Below are 17,228 nucleotides of genomic sequence, written 5' to 3' on the forward strand. Positions count from 1 at the left end.
GGCTCCGTCACGATAACGCAACTGGGCAGCAGAGATTTCGGACTCTGGAAGCCGGTCTGGGCCCTCCAGGAGGTGCACTTCCCGTCTTTCTTGGGGAGCACCTTTGGAATATGCTAGTGTACTCTCTACTGTGCAGGGGGACACAGGGATAGTTGTACCTCGGCACGGATCGCTGGGCGGCGGAAGGGTAGTACACAGAGCGCTAGAAGAAGGGGCGGACGGCGTGAAAGGTGCGGGGACTGGATGTGGCTGTGTATGCCTTACTCTCCCTCAGGAGCCCCCTCGCCAGATTATGGTTCAGACCATCCAGCGATTCCCTTCCACACTCCAAAAACCAGAGCAATCCCTAATCACCGCATTGTGGGAAAGCAGCCCCAGTGGAAAATTGTAACAGTTAACAGGGACTGAGTGCTTATTATGTGCCAGAAACATAACGAATCACTTTACATAAATTGTCTCCTTCAGTACTCATAATCTTAATAGGGATCTTCTTTTATTAGCTGTGTTTTACAGGGGAAGAAACTGAGGGCCCTTGGCTCCTCAGACATTAACCTTTATCAGCTAACTCAGCCAGAAAGTGGTGTGTAACCAGGGTTTGAGCTCTGCTTTAGAGCCTGCCTCCAGTTACCTGCAGATTCAGTACCTTTCATGTTGGAAGTCCCCAGTGGCCCACAAAGTGGGGTTTTGTATGTGAAGCACCCAACCTGGTAATCAAGCTCTGGTCAGATGGCTGCAGGCTGACCTAAACCGAGAAAGGCTGCCTGGGAACTGTAGAATCGGTGGCAAAGAGCAAAATCAGGCTGCACGGATCTCAGTGCTATAAGAACCTGCTGAGTGGGCCGTCCTCTTCCTCCAGCCCTCCAAAGGTAGTGCAGAGTGCTGAAAAATTCTGGAGCTCTCCTTGGTTGAGGAGCACAGAGGTGGTGATACCTGGGCGCTGACTGAATTGAAGTGCTGGGGTGGGGGGGTGGAATTCTTGCCTCAAACAAGGTTGATATGGGCTCAACACCTGGGTGCACCCTCACTCTTTCATCCACCTGATGAGTTCTGGTGGCCAGTGCTGGTGAATGAGCCTCAGGGTTCATGCTTGCTTTCAGGTTTGGGGCCAGGGTTACTAGACTACCCAATGTGAGGGGCCCAGGGTGTGTATAAACTGTCTCAAGCCTCATGAGGACTACTCCCCTCAATTTTAGATTTCTCTGTCATCAAATATGTGCTTGAAAAAGCTTTACAGCTCCCTTTCTCCTAAAAGCAAAAGTCCTTAATCATAAACCTGAACAGGCCCAGTGTGACCCCCTCACTGCCTCATCTCTGTTGTCCTTCTCTATCTAGCCTTTCCCCTTCCACTTTTCATTCCAAACTGAATTCCTCCCAAGTCCTATCAGGGCCCTCTCATATGCTGGCCTCTCTGCTTAGACTGCTCTCTCTCTGTTCTTTGCCTGTGTCAACTTGCCCTTCAGGTCTTAGTTTTCAAGGTGACAGCCCATATGCACTCCAGTCTCTGCTAGATGCCCCTCCTCTGCACTCCCACAGCTCCTTGAACTTCTGTATCCTAGTACTTATCACTGCATTGTAGTTGCCTGGTTACTTGTCTCTATCCCCCACTAGGCCATAAGCAATGTGGGAAGGGACTGTGTTTTATTCTCTGATGTATCCCCAGGGTCTAGAGCAGTGCCTGGCAAATAAAAGCACTCAGTAAATATTTACTGTATGAATGAATGGCTGATGAAGGTCAGCGGGCCCAACCCCCTCTAGGCCCTGTGCTCTTAAGACCATAGCTATCTCAGTGCTGGCCTAAAGAGCAAATAAAGCTTTGGCTCCAGCTGGGGCTGGGGGAGGAGTGGGCTCTCGACTGTTCGTAAAACCTGTGACTTCCAGCTATCTGGCCTCTGCTCCTCTGGCTTAATAGGATTTTGGTGTACGATCACACTGAGCATTTCTCCACCCAGCCCACCCTCCTAGAGTCCCCCCACAAATTGACCTCACTGGCCTGCTTTTATGAAAGGTTTATTCCTAGTGCTAGGTCCCAATCTTCCAGGGCTCTAAGCACAATTAAACTGGGTGGGAAGGTGAGAGGAAGCCCATTTGGATGCAGGGCCAGAAATGGGGCTCCCCATTATCCCCACCCCTTTGGTCCCAGTCCCCTTCTCTGCAATGGGGACACATAGAGGAGGGACAAAGGGTACTGGAGGCAACATCATTGGCCCAGGGGAGCCCAAGAAGAGCTGCCATCGGCTGACAGGGCCTTTTGAGGCCCTGCCATTGGTCAGGGGGCACACCCCAGGAGCTGGGGACAGGCCTGAGGAGTAATGCCATTGGCCAGGGAGTGGTTCTGTCATAGCCTTTGGCTGTGGAGTGAAGGAAAAGATCTGGGAATGAAGCCCAGTGGCCAGGAAGATAAAGGACAGGACAGCAGCTGCTGGGCCTGCAAGCCCCCTCCCTACCCACAGCAGTATGGGCAAAACTGGTGTCAGACCCCAGCCAGGGAAAGGGAACCCAAGCCAGAGGGCAGGTGGCAAGGGATGTCCCATGTCCAATCTCCCCCACCCTGGGACTGCCTCTCCCAATGTCCTTCTTGATAGCCAGGTTTGATTAGGAGCAGCTCACTGCTCCTCTAGCCAGGAGGGCTTCTCAGCTCCTGGAGGCCGCAGCTTGATGTTGAACTGCTGCAGGGTCTGCTCCAGTTGTTTCTGGTTCCCAGCAAAGTAGGCTGACACGGCATTGTGGAAGAGCAGCAGCTGCTTGTGCATCACCTTGATCTGGGGGTCCAGCAGGGTCAGCTGAGACTGGACTCAGATGCCCTTCTTGAGCCTGAGCCCAGACCAGGGGTACATGGATTCTGCTCTGATGGTGTTTTTAGGGTGGGGGCTGACCTCTACTAAGGGAGTCAAAGAATAAGGGTCAGTCTGATGGGAGAAACCTGACTTGATTTGCTGGGCCTGGGGTTCTGGTGCCCCAGCTCAGGGAATGATTTTTCCCAGTTATGTTCCTGGAATCAAGAGCCAAATCCTCCAACAGAAAAGGGCCAGGGATTGGAGGGCCGGTGACTAGAAAGGTCCAGGAGTTGAAGGGGCTGGGGGAAGATCCCACCCCTTGGCCAGGCTGTATTTCCCCCATCCAGTAATGGGGAGGGTCTTGGGGGTAGAAGGTCAGTGTTACAGATGGGAAGGTGGGCTGGGGACAAAGGGGTGGGGTTGGCACCTTGTTTTCTTCCAGGAACTTGAGCTTGATGGCCACATCTCCCCGCAGCTTCTCATATTTGTCCCGATGGGCCTGGAAAGTAGCCTGGGCACTCTCGAGTCGACCACGCGTCCCTGCATCCCGGGGGCCTAGGCTCAGCTCCTCTAAGTCTGTTCGGTAGGCATCATATTCCAGCCTGGGGAAGGGGTGATACAGGCTGGTCTCCACCCCCTGTGTCCTCCACACATATTCTCCTATCCTTTCTCAATTCTTATGACCCCAAAGCTCAAACTTCCACCCAGGCCAGTCAATTCCCAAAACCCTGGGCCCTGCTGGTGCCCACACCTGGCAGCCTCATACTGCTTGACAGTCATAAGCGTGTCTTCCATGGTCTTGGTGACCAATGTGTTGATGCTAGAGACAAAGAAGTTCACAGCCCCTAGCAGGGTCTCTCCATTCTTGCACAGCAGCTTCTGTGTCTCTGCATTGTAGCCAAATTCCTCCTGAGGGCAGAAGGGAGGACAGGCCTTGAGCAACAGTTCCTACCTGACTAAAGCTACAGGGCCCTTATTCCCCTCCTCCCCATGGAGGAAACAGCCATGGAAACTGGAACAACCAAGGACTGCCTCCAGCAAGGCTCTCTTAGCCAGAAAGTTAGTGGGGCCACCCCAGGGATGGCTGGGGTAGGAATGTGGGAGTGGGGTTCTCATATAAGTTCACAGGACGAGAACAGGGAAAGCTAGTGCAGCAGGCAAGGGAAGGGCTCTGATTAGGCCGAGCACTGATGCAGAGAAGGGTTACTTGTGAGGCATCTAGTGTGCCGCCTCCCCCACCCCTCCAACTTCTGAACCTCTGTACAAACCCTTAGGCTGCCTCCACAGGTGAGTGCTGCTGGGGGTAGGGCTGGGCCTACCCTGGAGGGGTTCTCCCTCTGGGCTGCAGGAGGGAGGGAGGGAGGGAGGCTGAGGGCTGACTGCCTGGGAGGGCCCGGGCCCAGTCCCCCCACCCTCTTTGGCCTGACCAAGGCACCTGAAGCTCTGGGGACTTCTGGCTGAGGTCAGCAAAGGCGTCACCTAGTGCATGCTGAGTCTGCAGCAGGCTGTAGAGGTGGGCTGTCAGTGCCCGGCCCAGCTGCAGGACACTTTCATACTTGCGCTTCGTCTCACGCAGCAACTCAATCTGCAGCTCTAGCTCCAGGTCCACAGTCCGGGAGCCTCGGCCAAATCGCTCTGATAACAGCTGCTTTGTGCACTGATTGGGAAGTGGGGGAATAGGTCAGAGACCCTAGCACCCTGCCCCTCCCCCCAACAGGTATTGACCCTAGCATCCCCACACTCCTAGTCTCAGCCATAGATGGGATAGTGGAATCTGGAATATGGGGTAAAGGTACCCAGGGAAAGTGTGGGAGAAGGGAAAAGTGCTTAAATCCCACCTTGTATGTGTTGATGCCCCATTTCTTGACGATGTCAAACTTCTCTCCAGCGATGCCCCGAGCCACCTCATCTCCAGGGCCAGCAGGAGTGGTACTGTGAGATGGATGGCGGCCAGACCCTAAAGAACCAAGTTCTCTGACACCAGCCTCTCTCAGATATAACCAGACATTTCTGTGGGTCCACCCATACCTCCCAGCCAGCATTTGAAAATGACTTTACTGAAGTAGCAGAAACTAGAGACAATGAGATTCTCCTACTCACTAGGAACAGAACTCATATCTTGCGCCCTGAGACCCAAATTCCAATATACATATGGCCTCCTTCTGAGGTGGTGATGGGGACTGGGGTGGGGGAAGGGAGTTGCTGGTGTACAGGGGCAGAGAAGATGGAAGAAAATATGCTAAGAATGGGGTGGGAGGTCAAGGACGGTGGGTCCTGATAATAAGAAACCTCACTGACATCCTCATGTGGAATCCGAGTCAGTGTGAGATTCAAGAATATTTGCTTCTCTAAACTTTAGAGTCTAAACCAAAACTCTGAGAAGCGTCAGAGTTCCAAATCAGTCTCAAGCTCCAGAGCAGGGAGAATGTCTGTGAAACAGAGTTCTTAACGTGATTCGGGTAGTTGCAGCAGAGAAAGGAAAAATGGTCACATCTTAGGGGCTAAATGGCAAGTGGGAGCAGCTGGACAACCCTGGGCTCTAGCCTTGGGCTCTAGCTAAGGACAGTCCATAGGTCTCATACTAGCAGAAGTTCCCAGTATCTCCAAACATACTTCAAGCTATCTTAGACATACCCTATACTCCCCCAAACCATTACCCTACCCTCTCTCCAAACAAGCTTCCTGTCCTGATCATTCATACCTGTGGGGATGAGTCCATCACCAGAGCCCCCATAGCCACCAGACACAATGCTGGTTTCATTGAGGTTGGGTCCTGACACCATCACCTGCTGGAGGTCCTATAGGCCAGAGAAGAGGGGGGCTTCAGGAACATTGGGGCAGCTGAAGCATTTGGGGGGTGAGAACAAGCTTGGATTGAAGCATCACAGAGAGAGCACACAAGGGAAGTCTGCATGGAATCAGAATGAAGATTTGTAAAAAGATTGGCGGGAATTAGTAAGTTAGGGGAAAACTAATGGAATGGGGTAAGAGCCCAGGGCTTATTATTTGGGACTCCTAAATTGAAACAATATGGAGAAGAATCAAACAGAAGCACCTGCTCCAGCCCATCATCCTCAGGAAGCTGCCCAGCTTCACCGTTCCCGTGGATGGGGATCTCCATTGTGGCTGCCTTCCCTAGGATCCCGTCGGTCATGGCTAGGGAAGGGACTGGAGTCAAAGTCTCCACCCCAGTGCCCTGCAAAGCCCAACACAGACAGTTCTGGAAACTGGCCAGTACTCCAGAAAGAAAGGTCTCCCCCACCATTTCAGAGATTTTAGAGGTTGTCCCAAGACTGGAGTATTCTAGGGTTGGGCCCCCACTCCTTTCTTCTTATGGATATGTATTTCTTCTCTCCAAGGTGTGTTATCTTTCCACATGCACACCCAGGCCCCAGGTGTCTTCTCATGAACCCTCAACCCCACCAGGACTCAGGTGATCATTCATGCATTCAGTCATTCAACAGATATTTGGTAAGTGCCTACTATGTGTCATGCATTATTTGAGGTCACAGCAGTGACCAAGAGAGATAAGGTCTGTGCTGTCTTGGAACCTACCCCATGCAGCTGTTTCCCCCCCACCAGGTTAACCCCTTTCCAAAGCTCAGGAGCTTACTCCTCCCATTCGGGTATGTTCTCCATTGCTTGGCTTTTCACACTCCCTTAGTGTTTCTTCCCCTTTCCCTCAGGTGGTCTCCCCCTCTTCTATCCCATGCACCTCCTCTTCCTCGGCCCCCCACCCCCGGCCTTAGTTGAATTAGTTGGTGTATGTTCTCGGTCTCTGGGAAAAGCCTCTTTTTCCCAGAACATAGTGATCCCTTCCAAAGTCAGTTATGTCCCCCAGGTGTGTTAGTACCCGCCCCCCCCATACACCTGGGCATCAGGTGTGTCCTCATCCTTCCCCAGGGCTCAGTGGCATCTTCCCTTAGGGCAGGTTCGTGCGTTCAACTTCCCCTCGCCCAGGTGTGTCCTTCTCACCTCCGGCCGGGCCGCTCTTCCCCTCAGGGCGCCAGGCCCGGGCCGCGCGGGGACCTCGGGCTCCAGTTCCCGTCGCGATCCTAGGAGCAGGTCAGGAACTCGGCGGAAGTGACGTCCCCTCCCGGGCAGAAGAAGCCGGCCACGTCGCAGATTATAAGGGCGGAAATGACGTTTAGCGGGGGCATGGCGATCCTTGAGCCAACCCCCTCAGTCCCTGGGGAGCAGGGAGAGATCACTTCCGGGGCGTTACCGAGCGGCTGTAAGGAAGTGATGTATGAGGGCTGGTGGCGCGATGGAGCCACAGCAGCAGCAGCAGCAACTGAGGAACGTGAGTGGGTGCTAAGTCGCTGCAGGGCCATAGGTTCAGCTAGGATCCTTGCCCATTTCGCTGTACTTCGGAGGGCTGGGAACGTCGGGCTGTGGCGCGCGGTCCTGGGAAACTCGAGCAACGAGGCCTCGAGGTGCCCCCTCATTGCTGAGTTCTTTGTCCCCTTTTCTCCTAGTTGCGGGACTTCCTGTTGGTCTACAATCGGATGACCGAACTCTGCTTCCAGCGCTGCGTGCCCAGCCTGCACCACCGAGCTTTGGATGCTGAGGAGGTTAGGTGGGGAACTCTGTAGGGAGGTTAGCGGTAGACTGTTCCCAACCCCGACTTCCCCTGCCTCTGGCTCTGGCCTTTCCACGACCCTTACCCCTAGGCTAGGGATGGGAAGGAAGGAGACCGACCCGACAGGACACCTTTGGCCTCTGCTTCACCCTGTCTTCCATCCAGGAAGCCTGTTTGCACAGCTGTGCTGGGAAGCTGATCCATTCCAACCACCGCCTCATGGCCGCTTATGTGCAGCTCATGCCTGCTCTGGTACAGCGCCGCATCGCAGACTACGAGGCTGCCTCAGCTGGGCCAGGTGTTGCTGCTGAACAGTCCGGAACCTCACCATCAGGCAGCTAGCCCTCTCAACTCCAGGAAGGGAGGCACTGGATGGACCCTCAAGTTGAAAGAGCCAGTGGACCTTGGGCTGGATGCAGCCTGTATATAGAGTGAGGGGTTACCTGAGAGCTGGGTACTATTGCTCCTTTTCCGGAGCCAATAAACCCGCTTTTACTCTCTGGTTTATGTCCTGGTCGGGGAAGGTTTGCCCACTTTATTGGCATCATCCTTTATTCTGTTAGCTAGCACATATTGATTGGCTTCAGCCCTGGCAGTCGAGAAATTGCTGTCTGTGTGTAGAAGGAAAACCTCAACATTCCTAGGCACCTGGTTATAGCAAGGTCTGTGGGTAAAATTTTAATGTTAGTGACATCAACAGGAAGTTGGTTTCTGCCCAGATGCCAGAGAAAATGAGACCTCTTTCTAGCTCTCCTTCACTTAAACCTGTCTGACTTAAATGGCTCATTTGTGAGCCAGTGTGCAGTCATTCATAACTCTTTTTGTGGACTCTAAGGAATTCTGCTAGATGTAGAGAATGGAGGAGATAACTAAGGACAACAGATAAGAAATTACAGACAGGGTTTCTAGGCATTGCCTCCCGGAAAGTCAGTAGCTCCAGAATGGAGATGAAACCTGTAAGAATTTTGGGGTGTTCTGGAACTTCAGCCATCATCCCAAGTTGTTACTTTCTTACTATTTTCTGTCTACCCCAGGATGAGTGGTAAAGCCTTTACAAAGAAGATGTGTGTGCTTGTCTTCAGGAGAGTCAGAAAAGGGAAACTTGGAGGACCATATTCTGCTATATAGCCAGACCTGAGGGACAGAAGCCCAAGGGAGAAGTAGATGATGGTGGTTATGGGGATAAAGGGAATAAAGCAAATCCTTGGGACTGCTTTATCGTTACCTGCATGTCTATAATTTCAACTCTTCTGTCCTCTACCCTGTGTTCCTGCTATCTCTTTTCTGTTATTTCCATGTTGAGCCTCTCTATTCTTCTCTCTTTTATCGTCCTCCTTTTGAAATTTACTTCTGTATTCAGCAGTCTCAATGACCTATGCTCCATCACTGCATTTTCTTGCCTCCGTTGTGTCCTTTTTATATCATTCCAGCTGTTTTTTCTTTTCCTCCATTGAGACTGCTAGAGAAAAACACAGCTGTGTAATGAGTGGCACTAAATATTCAGGGTCTCCAACTTCATCGAAGCCCTCACTACCAACAAGCAACCCTTTGTGGCTTCCTGGTGTATTTCATCCCCTAATCACCATGGTGATTATTTTACACCTTCACTGTTCTCCTTATCTCCCACTTCACGTTTAGCTGTTCCCCATCGGGTGACCATGTTTTGTTTTTTATAGAGGAAATGGAAGTTCTTAGACATTGGCTCCCACAATAATAACAAAAACTCCTTAAAACTACCCACAGAGCAGACATTCCCCCCCGCCCTTTGTGGATCAGGAAGTTGAGATTCTCTAGTAGCACACCCTTATAGATACAGATCTGACTTTAGAATCCATGTACTTTTTACTACACCAGTCTGCCACTCAAAATATCCGTTGAGCCACCCGATTTGTATGGGTTCTGATACTGATACATGTCCTGCTTTATCTTCATCTTTTTATAGCAAAGCTACAAGTAAGAGATATTATCTCCACTTAAAGGATGAGGAAGCAAGAATCCAGAATGTACCAGAACCCTATCTTATACATAGTTAACTTTTGAGAAAAGTGGCTCCAAACAGCTTTTTGCCTCTTTAGCTACTGTATCTTGAACAAAAGGTTTTGCTAGGAACCTATTGGTTGCTGACCAGGAACTTCCCTACTGAGTGGCTTTGTGCATACCAATAAAGTTCTCTCCTTGGTAAATAACTACAGCTAAAACAGCTTATGAACTTAACAATTCCAAGATGGGAATGGGGACCTGGAATACTATGATGCTGGTGGGAGGACTCTTCTATATGGACATTTGTGTGTATCCTTCTAGTAAATTTCCATTGTAAATTATTTCTGTTTCCATGTCACTTAACTACTACTTGCTGGAGAAGGGCTAAGAACAAGATCTGTCTTGACTCTAGAGGCTATGTTCTCTGAATTTCCAGAGTTTATCTTGCTTGCTTATCTGCACCGAGCCTGTCCCTAGGCTTGGAAAAGCAAGTATCCCTCAGTGTAATCCATTAGTTAATCCCTTAAGTTTTTAACCTCTTCTTTTCTCTTTATAAACATGTTCGGTACTTAGAAGAACCCTACTGTTGTTATTCATCTCCGGTAGTCACTGATGGCCCCTTCAGGTCTTGCCATAAAGTGATATCCATTGGTGTAATGAAAGCAGTGTAACATTTTAAGCACAACACAAGAATAAATGTTAAAGTTGTATCTCTTATCACAAATACATACTGGAGACAGAGTTGGTGTTCTTGCCATTGTGGCTTCAGAACTTAACTGCTTACTCCTTTGCAAAGTCTGATTCCTTTGAGTATATTGAACTATACCACCTTCTCCCATTACTTGTCCTTAGTAACTAATGCTTTCCTTGAAATAGGTAGCCCTTGGTCTTCCTGTAACTTGATGCTTTAATGTTACTGGACAGTCCATTCAGTAGTTCAGTTTCTTAGTTCCTCGGCTCAGTCTCAGTCTTCCTTGTCTTAGCTAACCACACCCTTAGTTATGTCCTGGCCATTGTCATTACCCCAAACTGCTCCATCTTTTAAAACACTATTACCAGCATCTTATTTACTGACTACATTCCTTCTGCTTTGCTTATTGATATGTCCTTGACTATTCTTTGATTTCACTGGAGCATTCAAGCTATTGATTTCTACCTTATTTCCATTAACGTATTTATTTATTTATTTATTTATTTATTTATTTATTTATTTGACAGAGCACAAGTAGGCAGAGGGAGAGGGAGAAGCAGGCTCTCAGCTGAGCAGGGAGCCCAATGTGGGTCTTGATCCCAGGGAGCCCAATGTGGGGCTTGATCCCAGGGAGCCCAATGTGGGGCTTGATCCCAGGAGCCGAAGGCAGCCACTTAACCAACTGAGCCACCCAGGCAGCCTGCATTAATGCCTTTTGTTGTAAGAATCCTGTCCAACTTAAATTCCATTCCTTCTCGGAACAGGCTAAATGTCTTTGTCATCTCTTTATTGGACTCAGATAAAATGAGACATTTGACTGTGTTTGAATTTGGACAGCTAAAAGCCCAAGGAAATCACTACAGAGCAAATTTATAAGACTGAATTCATGGTTACCTGGGTCAAATCAAGACTCAACTCCTATAATCCCACTAGATTTTTCCAGTTTCTGCTGGTCCCTGCAATGACCATTCCAAATCAATACTTCTTTTTTTTTTTTTAAGATTTTATTTATTTATTTGACAGAGATCACAAGTAGGCAGAGAGAGGAGGAAGCAGGCTCCCCGCTGAGCAGAGAGCCCGATGGATGATGGATGCGGGGCTCCCTCCCAGGATCATGACCCGAGCCGAAGGCAGAGGCTTTAACCCACTGAGCCACCCAGGCACTCCCAGATCAATATTCTTAAGCCTCTTACTACCCTCACTATTCCCTTTAGTTTTCTGCAGGTAATTTTTTACTTTTTTTACTTTTTAATTCATAGGTAAAAGTAGAAGCTCTCAGGAGTTCCCACAAAATGTTGCAACAAAACTTGGTCACCCGCTTATATCTGCATCATTCTCTTTCCCTCCATCTAAATAGGACAAGCATGTCTCTTAAAGCCAATGCCTATTCCTGCTCTGAATCCTAGTCCTTTGGGAATCTCTGACTTTTTCCTATTTTGCTATATTCTCACCATTGTTCAAACATGCTAAAGACTGCCCTGTTACAACAAACAAACCACTACCTTATTTCCCTTCCAACTACTATCCTATTGTTTTCCAATTTACAGCTTAACTTCCTGAAACAGTAGGATACTGTGGCTGTCTGCATTCCCATTCCTCCACCGCGTCTGTTTTGACTTCTACAATCTTTACTGTGTTGAAATTCTTGATGAGGTCACCTTGGCCCACCAAGGATATGACTCATATCCCTGAATTCAGTGATGATTTCCCAGTCCTCATTTTACTTCACTTCTCAGTAGATCTGGTACTATTGACTGGTCCCCATCATGCTACTCAGTAGCATTTGGTACTATTGACTAGTGTTTGTGATTCCATTCGTGGTTCTACTGCTACTTTCACCACAGCTTTATAGCCTCCTTTGAGGTTCACCTGCTTCCAGCCTTTACATCTAAAGGTTTCTCTAGGGCCCCTTTTTTCTCAGACATTTTTCTAGGATTGTGTCCCCACTCAGCTTCAGTTACTGGTGCCTTCCAGATCTCTCTTCTGAGCTACCTGATAGACATTCCGACTTGGGTGTCTCAAAAACACCCCAACTCAGCATGTTTTCCTCATCAGCTTTCCTTCTATACCTAGTACTCCTCCAGTTGCAGGAAGTCGAAACCTCACTCAGTTGCCAAATCCCATCTGTTTAAGTTTTACACTTGTAAATATCCCTTGATTCTGTTTCTTCCCATTTTTATAGTCTTCCAACAGGGTTACTGCAATTGCTACTTTACCTCATACCCACTTCTGCATCCCTCCACTCTTCTCTATTCATAGTCCAGAAAACACAAACTTAGGCTTAAAAATCTCACAATAGCTTTCCATTCTTAGGATAAAAATGCATTCTACATGTGACCTTTGAGACCCTGCATGATCTAGTCCCTTGCCCACCTCAGCGTTATCTTATCGTCTGTCAAACACTGGACTGTCATTACTGTTTGTTCAACTGAATTGAGCCGCACCTCACTTGCTCCCTCTCTGTGCTCTCACCACATTGACAACTTCATTCTAACCTGCCTGGCAGGTCCCCTTCCAAGTCAGGGCCTTTGCACCTGTTTCCTGCTTTCCCTTCACTTTACCTACTTAACTTCTACTCATTCTTGAGTACTTAATTTGAATGCTATTTCCTCAAATAACTCTTCCCAGACTCCAGCTCCCATAATTCCTCATGTTTGCGACGTAACAGTTGGTAATTACATACCTCATGAGGGCACAGTCCATGGCTGTATTGCTCACCTTTGTACCCTTATCACAGTGCCTAGCATCTAATATGTGCTTAGTAAATATTTGTTGAATGAACATCTTTCAGTTTCCTCCCTGCTCAGTCCACTATTTACATAGGAAGAGAAAGGCTTAATATCAGAAGAGACACAAATGAGTCTGCATTTAACTTTTGACAGTTTGCTGATGATTTAGAGGTGTTTTTTCATGCCTAATCTCACTGGTTGGTACCTTCTGCCCTTAATATTCACAGATCAGTCAATACCAGAAAGCTTCCATCTGGAGCAAATCAGTCATTCTAGTTTCTACTCAATTTTTCTACTCAATTTAAGCATTATAATTCTGCTTAAATATTTCTTGAACCCTTTCTTTTCTGTCCATGTTCTTTGTCACTACTTTGATCTAGCTTTCAATCCGCTCTTGTATAGATTACCGCAGCAGTCACCTAATAGCTTCTTCCTTGAGCCTGTACCCCTTTGATTAGTTAGCATTTAGCTAAGGTATATGTAATAGAGACATAAATGACAGTGACTCCAAACTTCTCTTTCAAGTAAAAATCTAATCCAAGACTGGTGTGACATCACAGTCATCTAAGAACCAAGCTACTCTTCACCTTGCTGCTTGTATCAAAAGTATGATCCTCAATCATGTGACCCAGGATGGAGCTTTACTTTAGACACAAACATTCCAAGGGCCAGAATGGAGCAGGGAGTGGGTGAGCGGGTATATCCTCCTACCTTTAAGACACATCCGAAAAGTTGCACATGAGGAATTTGTCATGTGGTCAGACCATGTTACAAGAGAGGCTGGGAAATATCACTTTATTTTCACCAGTCATTTTTTATGCAGTTAAAAATTGGAAATTCTGTTACTAAGGAAGAGGAGGAGAATGGCTAGTAGGAGACACCTACCAATCCATTTTCCATACTGGTTGAGAGTGATTCTTGCAAAATACAAAAATAGTAGTAGTTATCTGCCTAACACCTTCCGTTACCTTCAGACTCTTCAGTATCACAACTGTGGTTTTCTGTGATCGGGTTCCAGAAGATGTCTCTGGCCTCATTTTCAACCCCCTTTCCTCAGTTTTTGATTCTCTTACCCTTGGTTGTAAAAGGATCAATTTATTTGTGGTACTGAGACATGCTAATTCCAGACTCTGTTTTTCCTTTTCTGGGTATGCCCCCACTTCCTTCCATATATTCAGTACTTCACAAATACCCAAGTGCGTGTATTTACCAACATTGTTAAGCCCTGCAGATGCAGGGGTGAATGAAAGAGATGCAATCCTTTTTTCTGTTGGAACTTGATACAGGTATGGTGAAGGTGAATATAGAACAAATAATCCCAACTATGGTGAATGTTATAAAGAAGAAATATGCATTGTAATGGAACATGTAGTAGTACTAACTTACCTGTGTGGGGGATGAAGGAGAGCTTTCCAGAGGAGTGATTTGGAACCTGAGAGCTGAAAGATGAAATAGAATTAACCAAGCAAAAGACAGAGGGAGGGGCTACCCTCCTTCATGTCTTTGCTAGATGTCTCCTTTTTATTAAGGCTTAGTCCAATTATGCTATTTAAAATTGCAACCTATCCTCCCTTCAGAAACTCCTGATCTTCTTTATTCTGCTCTATTTTCCATAGCACTGTCATTTCTCACATACCATATATATATATATATATATATATATATTTACTCATTTTTTTTATAATTTTATTTTTTATAAACATATATATATATATTTTTTTTTCCCCCCAGGGGTACAGGTCTGTGAATCTCCACGTTTACAAACTTCACAGCACTCACCATAGCACATACCCTACCCAATGTCCATAACCCCCCCCAACCCCCCTCTGCCCAGCAACCCTCAGTTTGTTTTGTGAGATTAAGAGTCACTTATGGTTTGTCTCCCTCCCAATCCCAACTTGTTTCATTTACTCTTCTCCTACCACATTAACCCCCCATGTTGCATCTCCGATGTTTACTCATTTTGTTTTTTCTTTTTGTTTCTGGATCAAGATTCTAATAAAATTCGTTCTATATACTACCATGATGATACAAAACTATTTATATTGGCATTGTCCCCTGCAGTATTTTACACACATTACTGTATTTTTTTTTTACAAGACTATATTTTAGACTGTTAACCACCCATAAACACTAAATAGTGTGAACTTTTGGAATAGGCTTGTTTTACCATCTAATCTAAACAGGAACTACGTTAGGGTGGAAACCTTTGTAGGGCTTTTGCAGGTAATTTCTCTTCCTTCAGATTCAAAGTATTATTTTCTTTCCTAAGACTAGTGATATAAATTCTCTAAATGTGATTCTCCTGAAGAGGGTGAAGATTAAGACCAGTAATATTTCTATGGAAATTGAGACTTTTAAATCATATCCTATCTGTTGGCCAGTCCTGTGATTCATAATTATATTCTGACTAGGTTCTATTTATTTTTATTTACCTTTTGGTACCCTTCATCCATTGGTGAAATGGGTAAAGGGGCTTATTTTGTTTATTATTTATTACTTGTACCTCCCACTAGAATTTACATTCCCTAAGTCATAAATCAGGAATTTTGTCAATGTTACCTCTTTGTACATTGATGTAACAAAACACCTAAAATAGTACCCAGCACAATTGATGCTCAGTAAATATTTGTTAAGTAAATGGAGGCAGGAGAGAGAGAGTTTCAGAGCACAGGTCTAGAGCTTGGTTTTAGAGAGAGGAGAAACATCTCTGATTGGTAACAGGAAGCATAGAGGAATGGGTAAAGCAGATCTAAGTTGTTTTTTTATTGGTACTAAGAGATTGAGTTTCTTTTAAATATCATGTGTGATGGTTAGTGTTATGTGTCAAATTGGCTAGGTTACTATACTGTTATTTAATCAAACACTAATCTAGATGTTGCTGTGAAGGTTATTTGATAGATGTGGTTAATATCTACAATTATTTAAGTAACAAAACTATTCTTAATAGTGAGGGTGGGCTTCATTCAATCAGTCAGAGACCATAAGAGCAGAAAGTGAGATTTCTTAAAGAAGAAATTCTGCCTCAAGACTGAGCATTAATTCCTGCCTGAGTTTCCAGCATGCTGACCTATCCTACAGAGTTTGGACTTGCAAATCCCCACAATCATGTAGCCAGTTCTTTAAAATAAATCTATCTATCTACCTACCTACTTACCTACCTATCTATATATAAATGTGTGTATCCTCTTGTTTCTGTTTCACCTATTTTTTTTTTTTAATAGGAGGTGAAGTTATCATTGGAGAGTAAAACAAAAAAGGAAGATGAGAATACAGGTTTGAAATTGTATTTGCACAGAATGGAAGAGTGGACTGATGCAAAAAAAAATTATTTGATTTTTGGGTGATGTTGAGGGTTCAATAGAGGCGCCTGAACAGGATTCCCTTCTGTTCTTGTCTGTCTGGAGAACTGTTATTTTGGGGCCATAAACGTCAAGACCTGCTGTGACTCTTTGCCCTTTCCAGGAAGGGCTGCCCTTATTCCTGCCCTTACTGAACACTACTATGTCTTGTTCACCTTTATGTAAACAGCACTTGGTAGGGTGCCACAAGCAGCAGAAACACATAGCTTACACAAATCAACTATATCAAATGTATTACTATCAGGCTCTATTCTAAACATTTTATATGCATTAACTCATTTAATATTTATAGAAACCCTGCAAGGTAGATACTATTACTTTCATTTTACTAAAAGAAAGAGTGGAAGGAAGGGAAGGGAAGAAGGAAGGAAGGAAAGGAGGAAGAAAGGAAGGGAGGGAGGGAGGGAAACTGAGGCAAAATACCCTACAACTAATGAGTGGTGGAGTCAGGTTTTTAATCCGGACAGTCTGACTCCAGAGGTGATCCCCTTTCTCATCAATGAAGATTGCTATACATTTATGCATTTGTTCCAAAAATATTTTCTGATCATCTACTCTTGGTGCCAGCACTAGGGGATGGGGATAGAGCAGAGAGCAATCAGAATCTCTGCCACCATGGAGCTTCTGTTTCTAGTCAGGGGAAATAGACAATAAGCAATTAAGTATTTACACGAGATGATATTAAGTGCTGTGGAGTAAACAATGCAGGGTAAGAAGGAGAAGAAAAGTGGGAACAGTGTTGTTATTTTATGCTGGGTAGTCAGAGAAGTCGTTTATGAGGTCTCTGAGCAGAGACTTCAAATGAGGGAATAAGGCTTGTGGACATCTGGATGAAGAGTGTTCGCTGTGGTATAAGCCTGTTGTTGTCCCTCAGTATCCATTGTTCCCTTCTTCCTTTACTGATAGAATCCCTTGCTTTTTTCCGGAACATGGCCACTGAAAATAAAGATTTGACTTTGCAGCTCTCCTTGCAGCTAGATGTGAATGTGTGATTGAGTGATGTGTGCATTACCAGATTGTGCCCTTAAGAGTAAGGGTGGGCCTCCCCCTCCTTCCTCCATGGCTGGGATGGGACCCAGCAGACATGGTGGTGAACTCTCTTGGGCCTTG

General features: G+C 46.3%; 2 protein-coding genes across 4 annotated transcripts; one reads left to right on the forward strand and one right to left on the reverse strand.

The window, feature by feature from the left end:
* Positions 1 to 1,990: 1,990 nt before the first annotated feature.
* Positions 1,991 to 6,881, reverse strand: ARFIP2 (ADP ribosylation factor interacting protein 2). Of its 3 annotated transcripts, XM_032853329.1 has the most exons (8): positions 6,750 to 6,881; positions 5,830 to 5,970; positions 5,476 to 5,572; positions 4,613 to 4,731; positions 4,210 to 4,431; positions 3,526 to 3,683; positions 3,202 to 3,376; positions 1,991 to 2,759 (listed from the first exon to the last, which is right to left on the reverse strand). In XM_032853329.1, the coding sequence occupies exons 2-8, from the start codon at positions 5,926 to 5,928 to the stop codon at positions 2,604 to 2,606; spliced, it is 1,026 nt and encodes a 341-aa protein (XP_032709220.1). In that variant the 5' UTR covers positions 5,929 to 5,970; positions 6,750 to 6,881; the 3' UTR covers positions 1,991 to 2,603. The 3 variants fall into 3 exon arrangements, with proteins under 3 accessions (XP_032709220.1, XP_032709218.1, XP_032709219.1); XM_032853327.1 differs by lacking the exon at positions 1,991 to 2,759 and having other exon boundaries at positions 2,766 to 3,376; XM_032853328.1 differs by lacking the exons at positions 1,991 to 2,759; positions 5,830 to 5,970 and having other exon boundaries at positions 2,766 to 3,376; positions 6,750 to 6,864.
* A 107-nt stretch (positions 6,882 to 6,988) lies between these two features.
* TIMM10B (translocase of inner mitochondrial membrane 10B) lies at positions 6,989 to 7,856 on the forward strand. Its single transcript, XM_032853330.1, has 3 exons — positions 6,989 to 7,077; positions 7,253 to 7,348; positions 7,522 to 7,856. The coding sequence occupies exons 1-3, from the start codon at positions 7,024 to 7,026 to the stop codon at positions 7,696 to 7,698; spliced, it is 327 nt and encodes a 108-aa protein (XP_032709221.1). The 5' UTR covers positions 6,989 to 7,023; the 3' UTR covers positions 7,699 to 7,856.
* Positions 7,857 to 17,228: the final 9,372 nt, after the last annotated feature.

This window comes from Lontra canadensis, unplaced genomic scaffold (genome assembly GCF_010015895.1).
Source record: "Lontra canadensis isolate GAN:19392208 unplaced genomic scaffold, GSC_riverotter_1.0 scaffold7, whole genome shotgun sequence".
NCBI lineage: Eukaryota > Metazoa > Chordata > Mammalia > Carnivora > Mustelidae > Lontra > Lontra canadensis.

Bases quoted from the DNA above. Each gene is read 5' to 3' on its own strand.
- TIMM10B (XM_032853330.1), top strand. From the start codon at position 7,024: ATGAGGGCTGGTGGCGCGATGGAGCCACAGCAGCAGCAGCAGCAACTG. The intron at 7,078-7,252 runs GTGAGTGGGTGC...CTTTTCTCCTAG, and splicing joins AGCAGCAGCAACTGAGGAAC to TTGCGGGACTTCCTGTTGGT. The intron at 7,349-7,521 runs GTTAGGTGGGGA...TCTTCCATCCAG, and splicing joins GAGCTTTGGATGCTGAGGAG to GAAGCCTGTTTGCACAGCTG.
- ARFIP2 (XM_032853327.1), bottom strand. From the start codon at position 5,928: ATGACCGACGGGATCCTAGGGAAGGCAGCCACAATGGAGATCCCCATC. The intron at 4,432-4,612 runs GTGGGATTTAAG...CTTCCCAATCAG, and splicing joins GGGGCATCAACACATACAAG to TGCACAAAGCAGCTGTTATC. The intron at 3,377-3,525 runs GTGTGGGCACCA...CCCCTTCCCCAG, and splicing joins AAGCAGTATGAGGCTGCCAG to GCTGGAATATGATGCCTACC.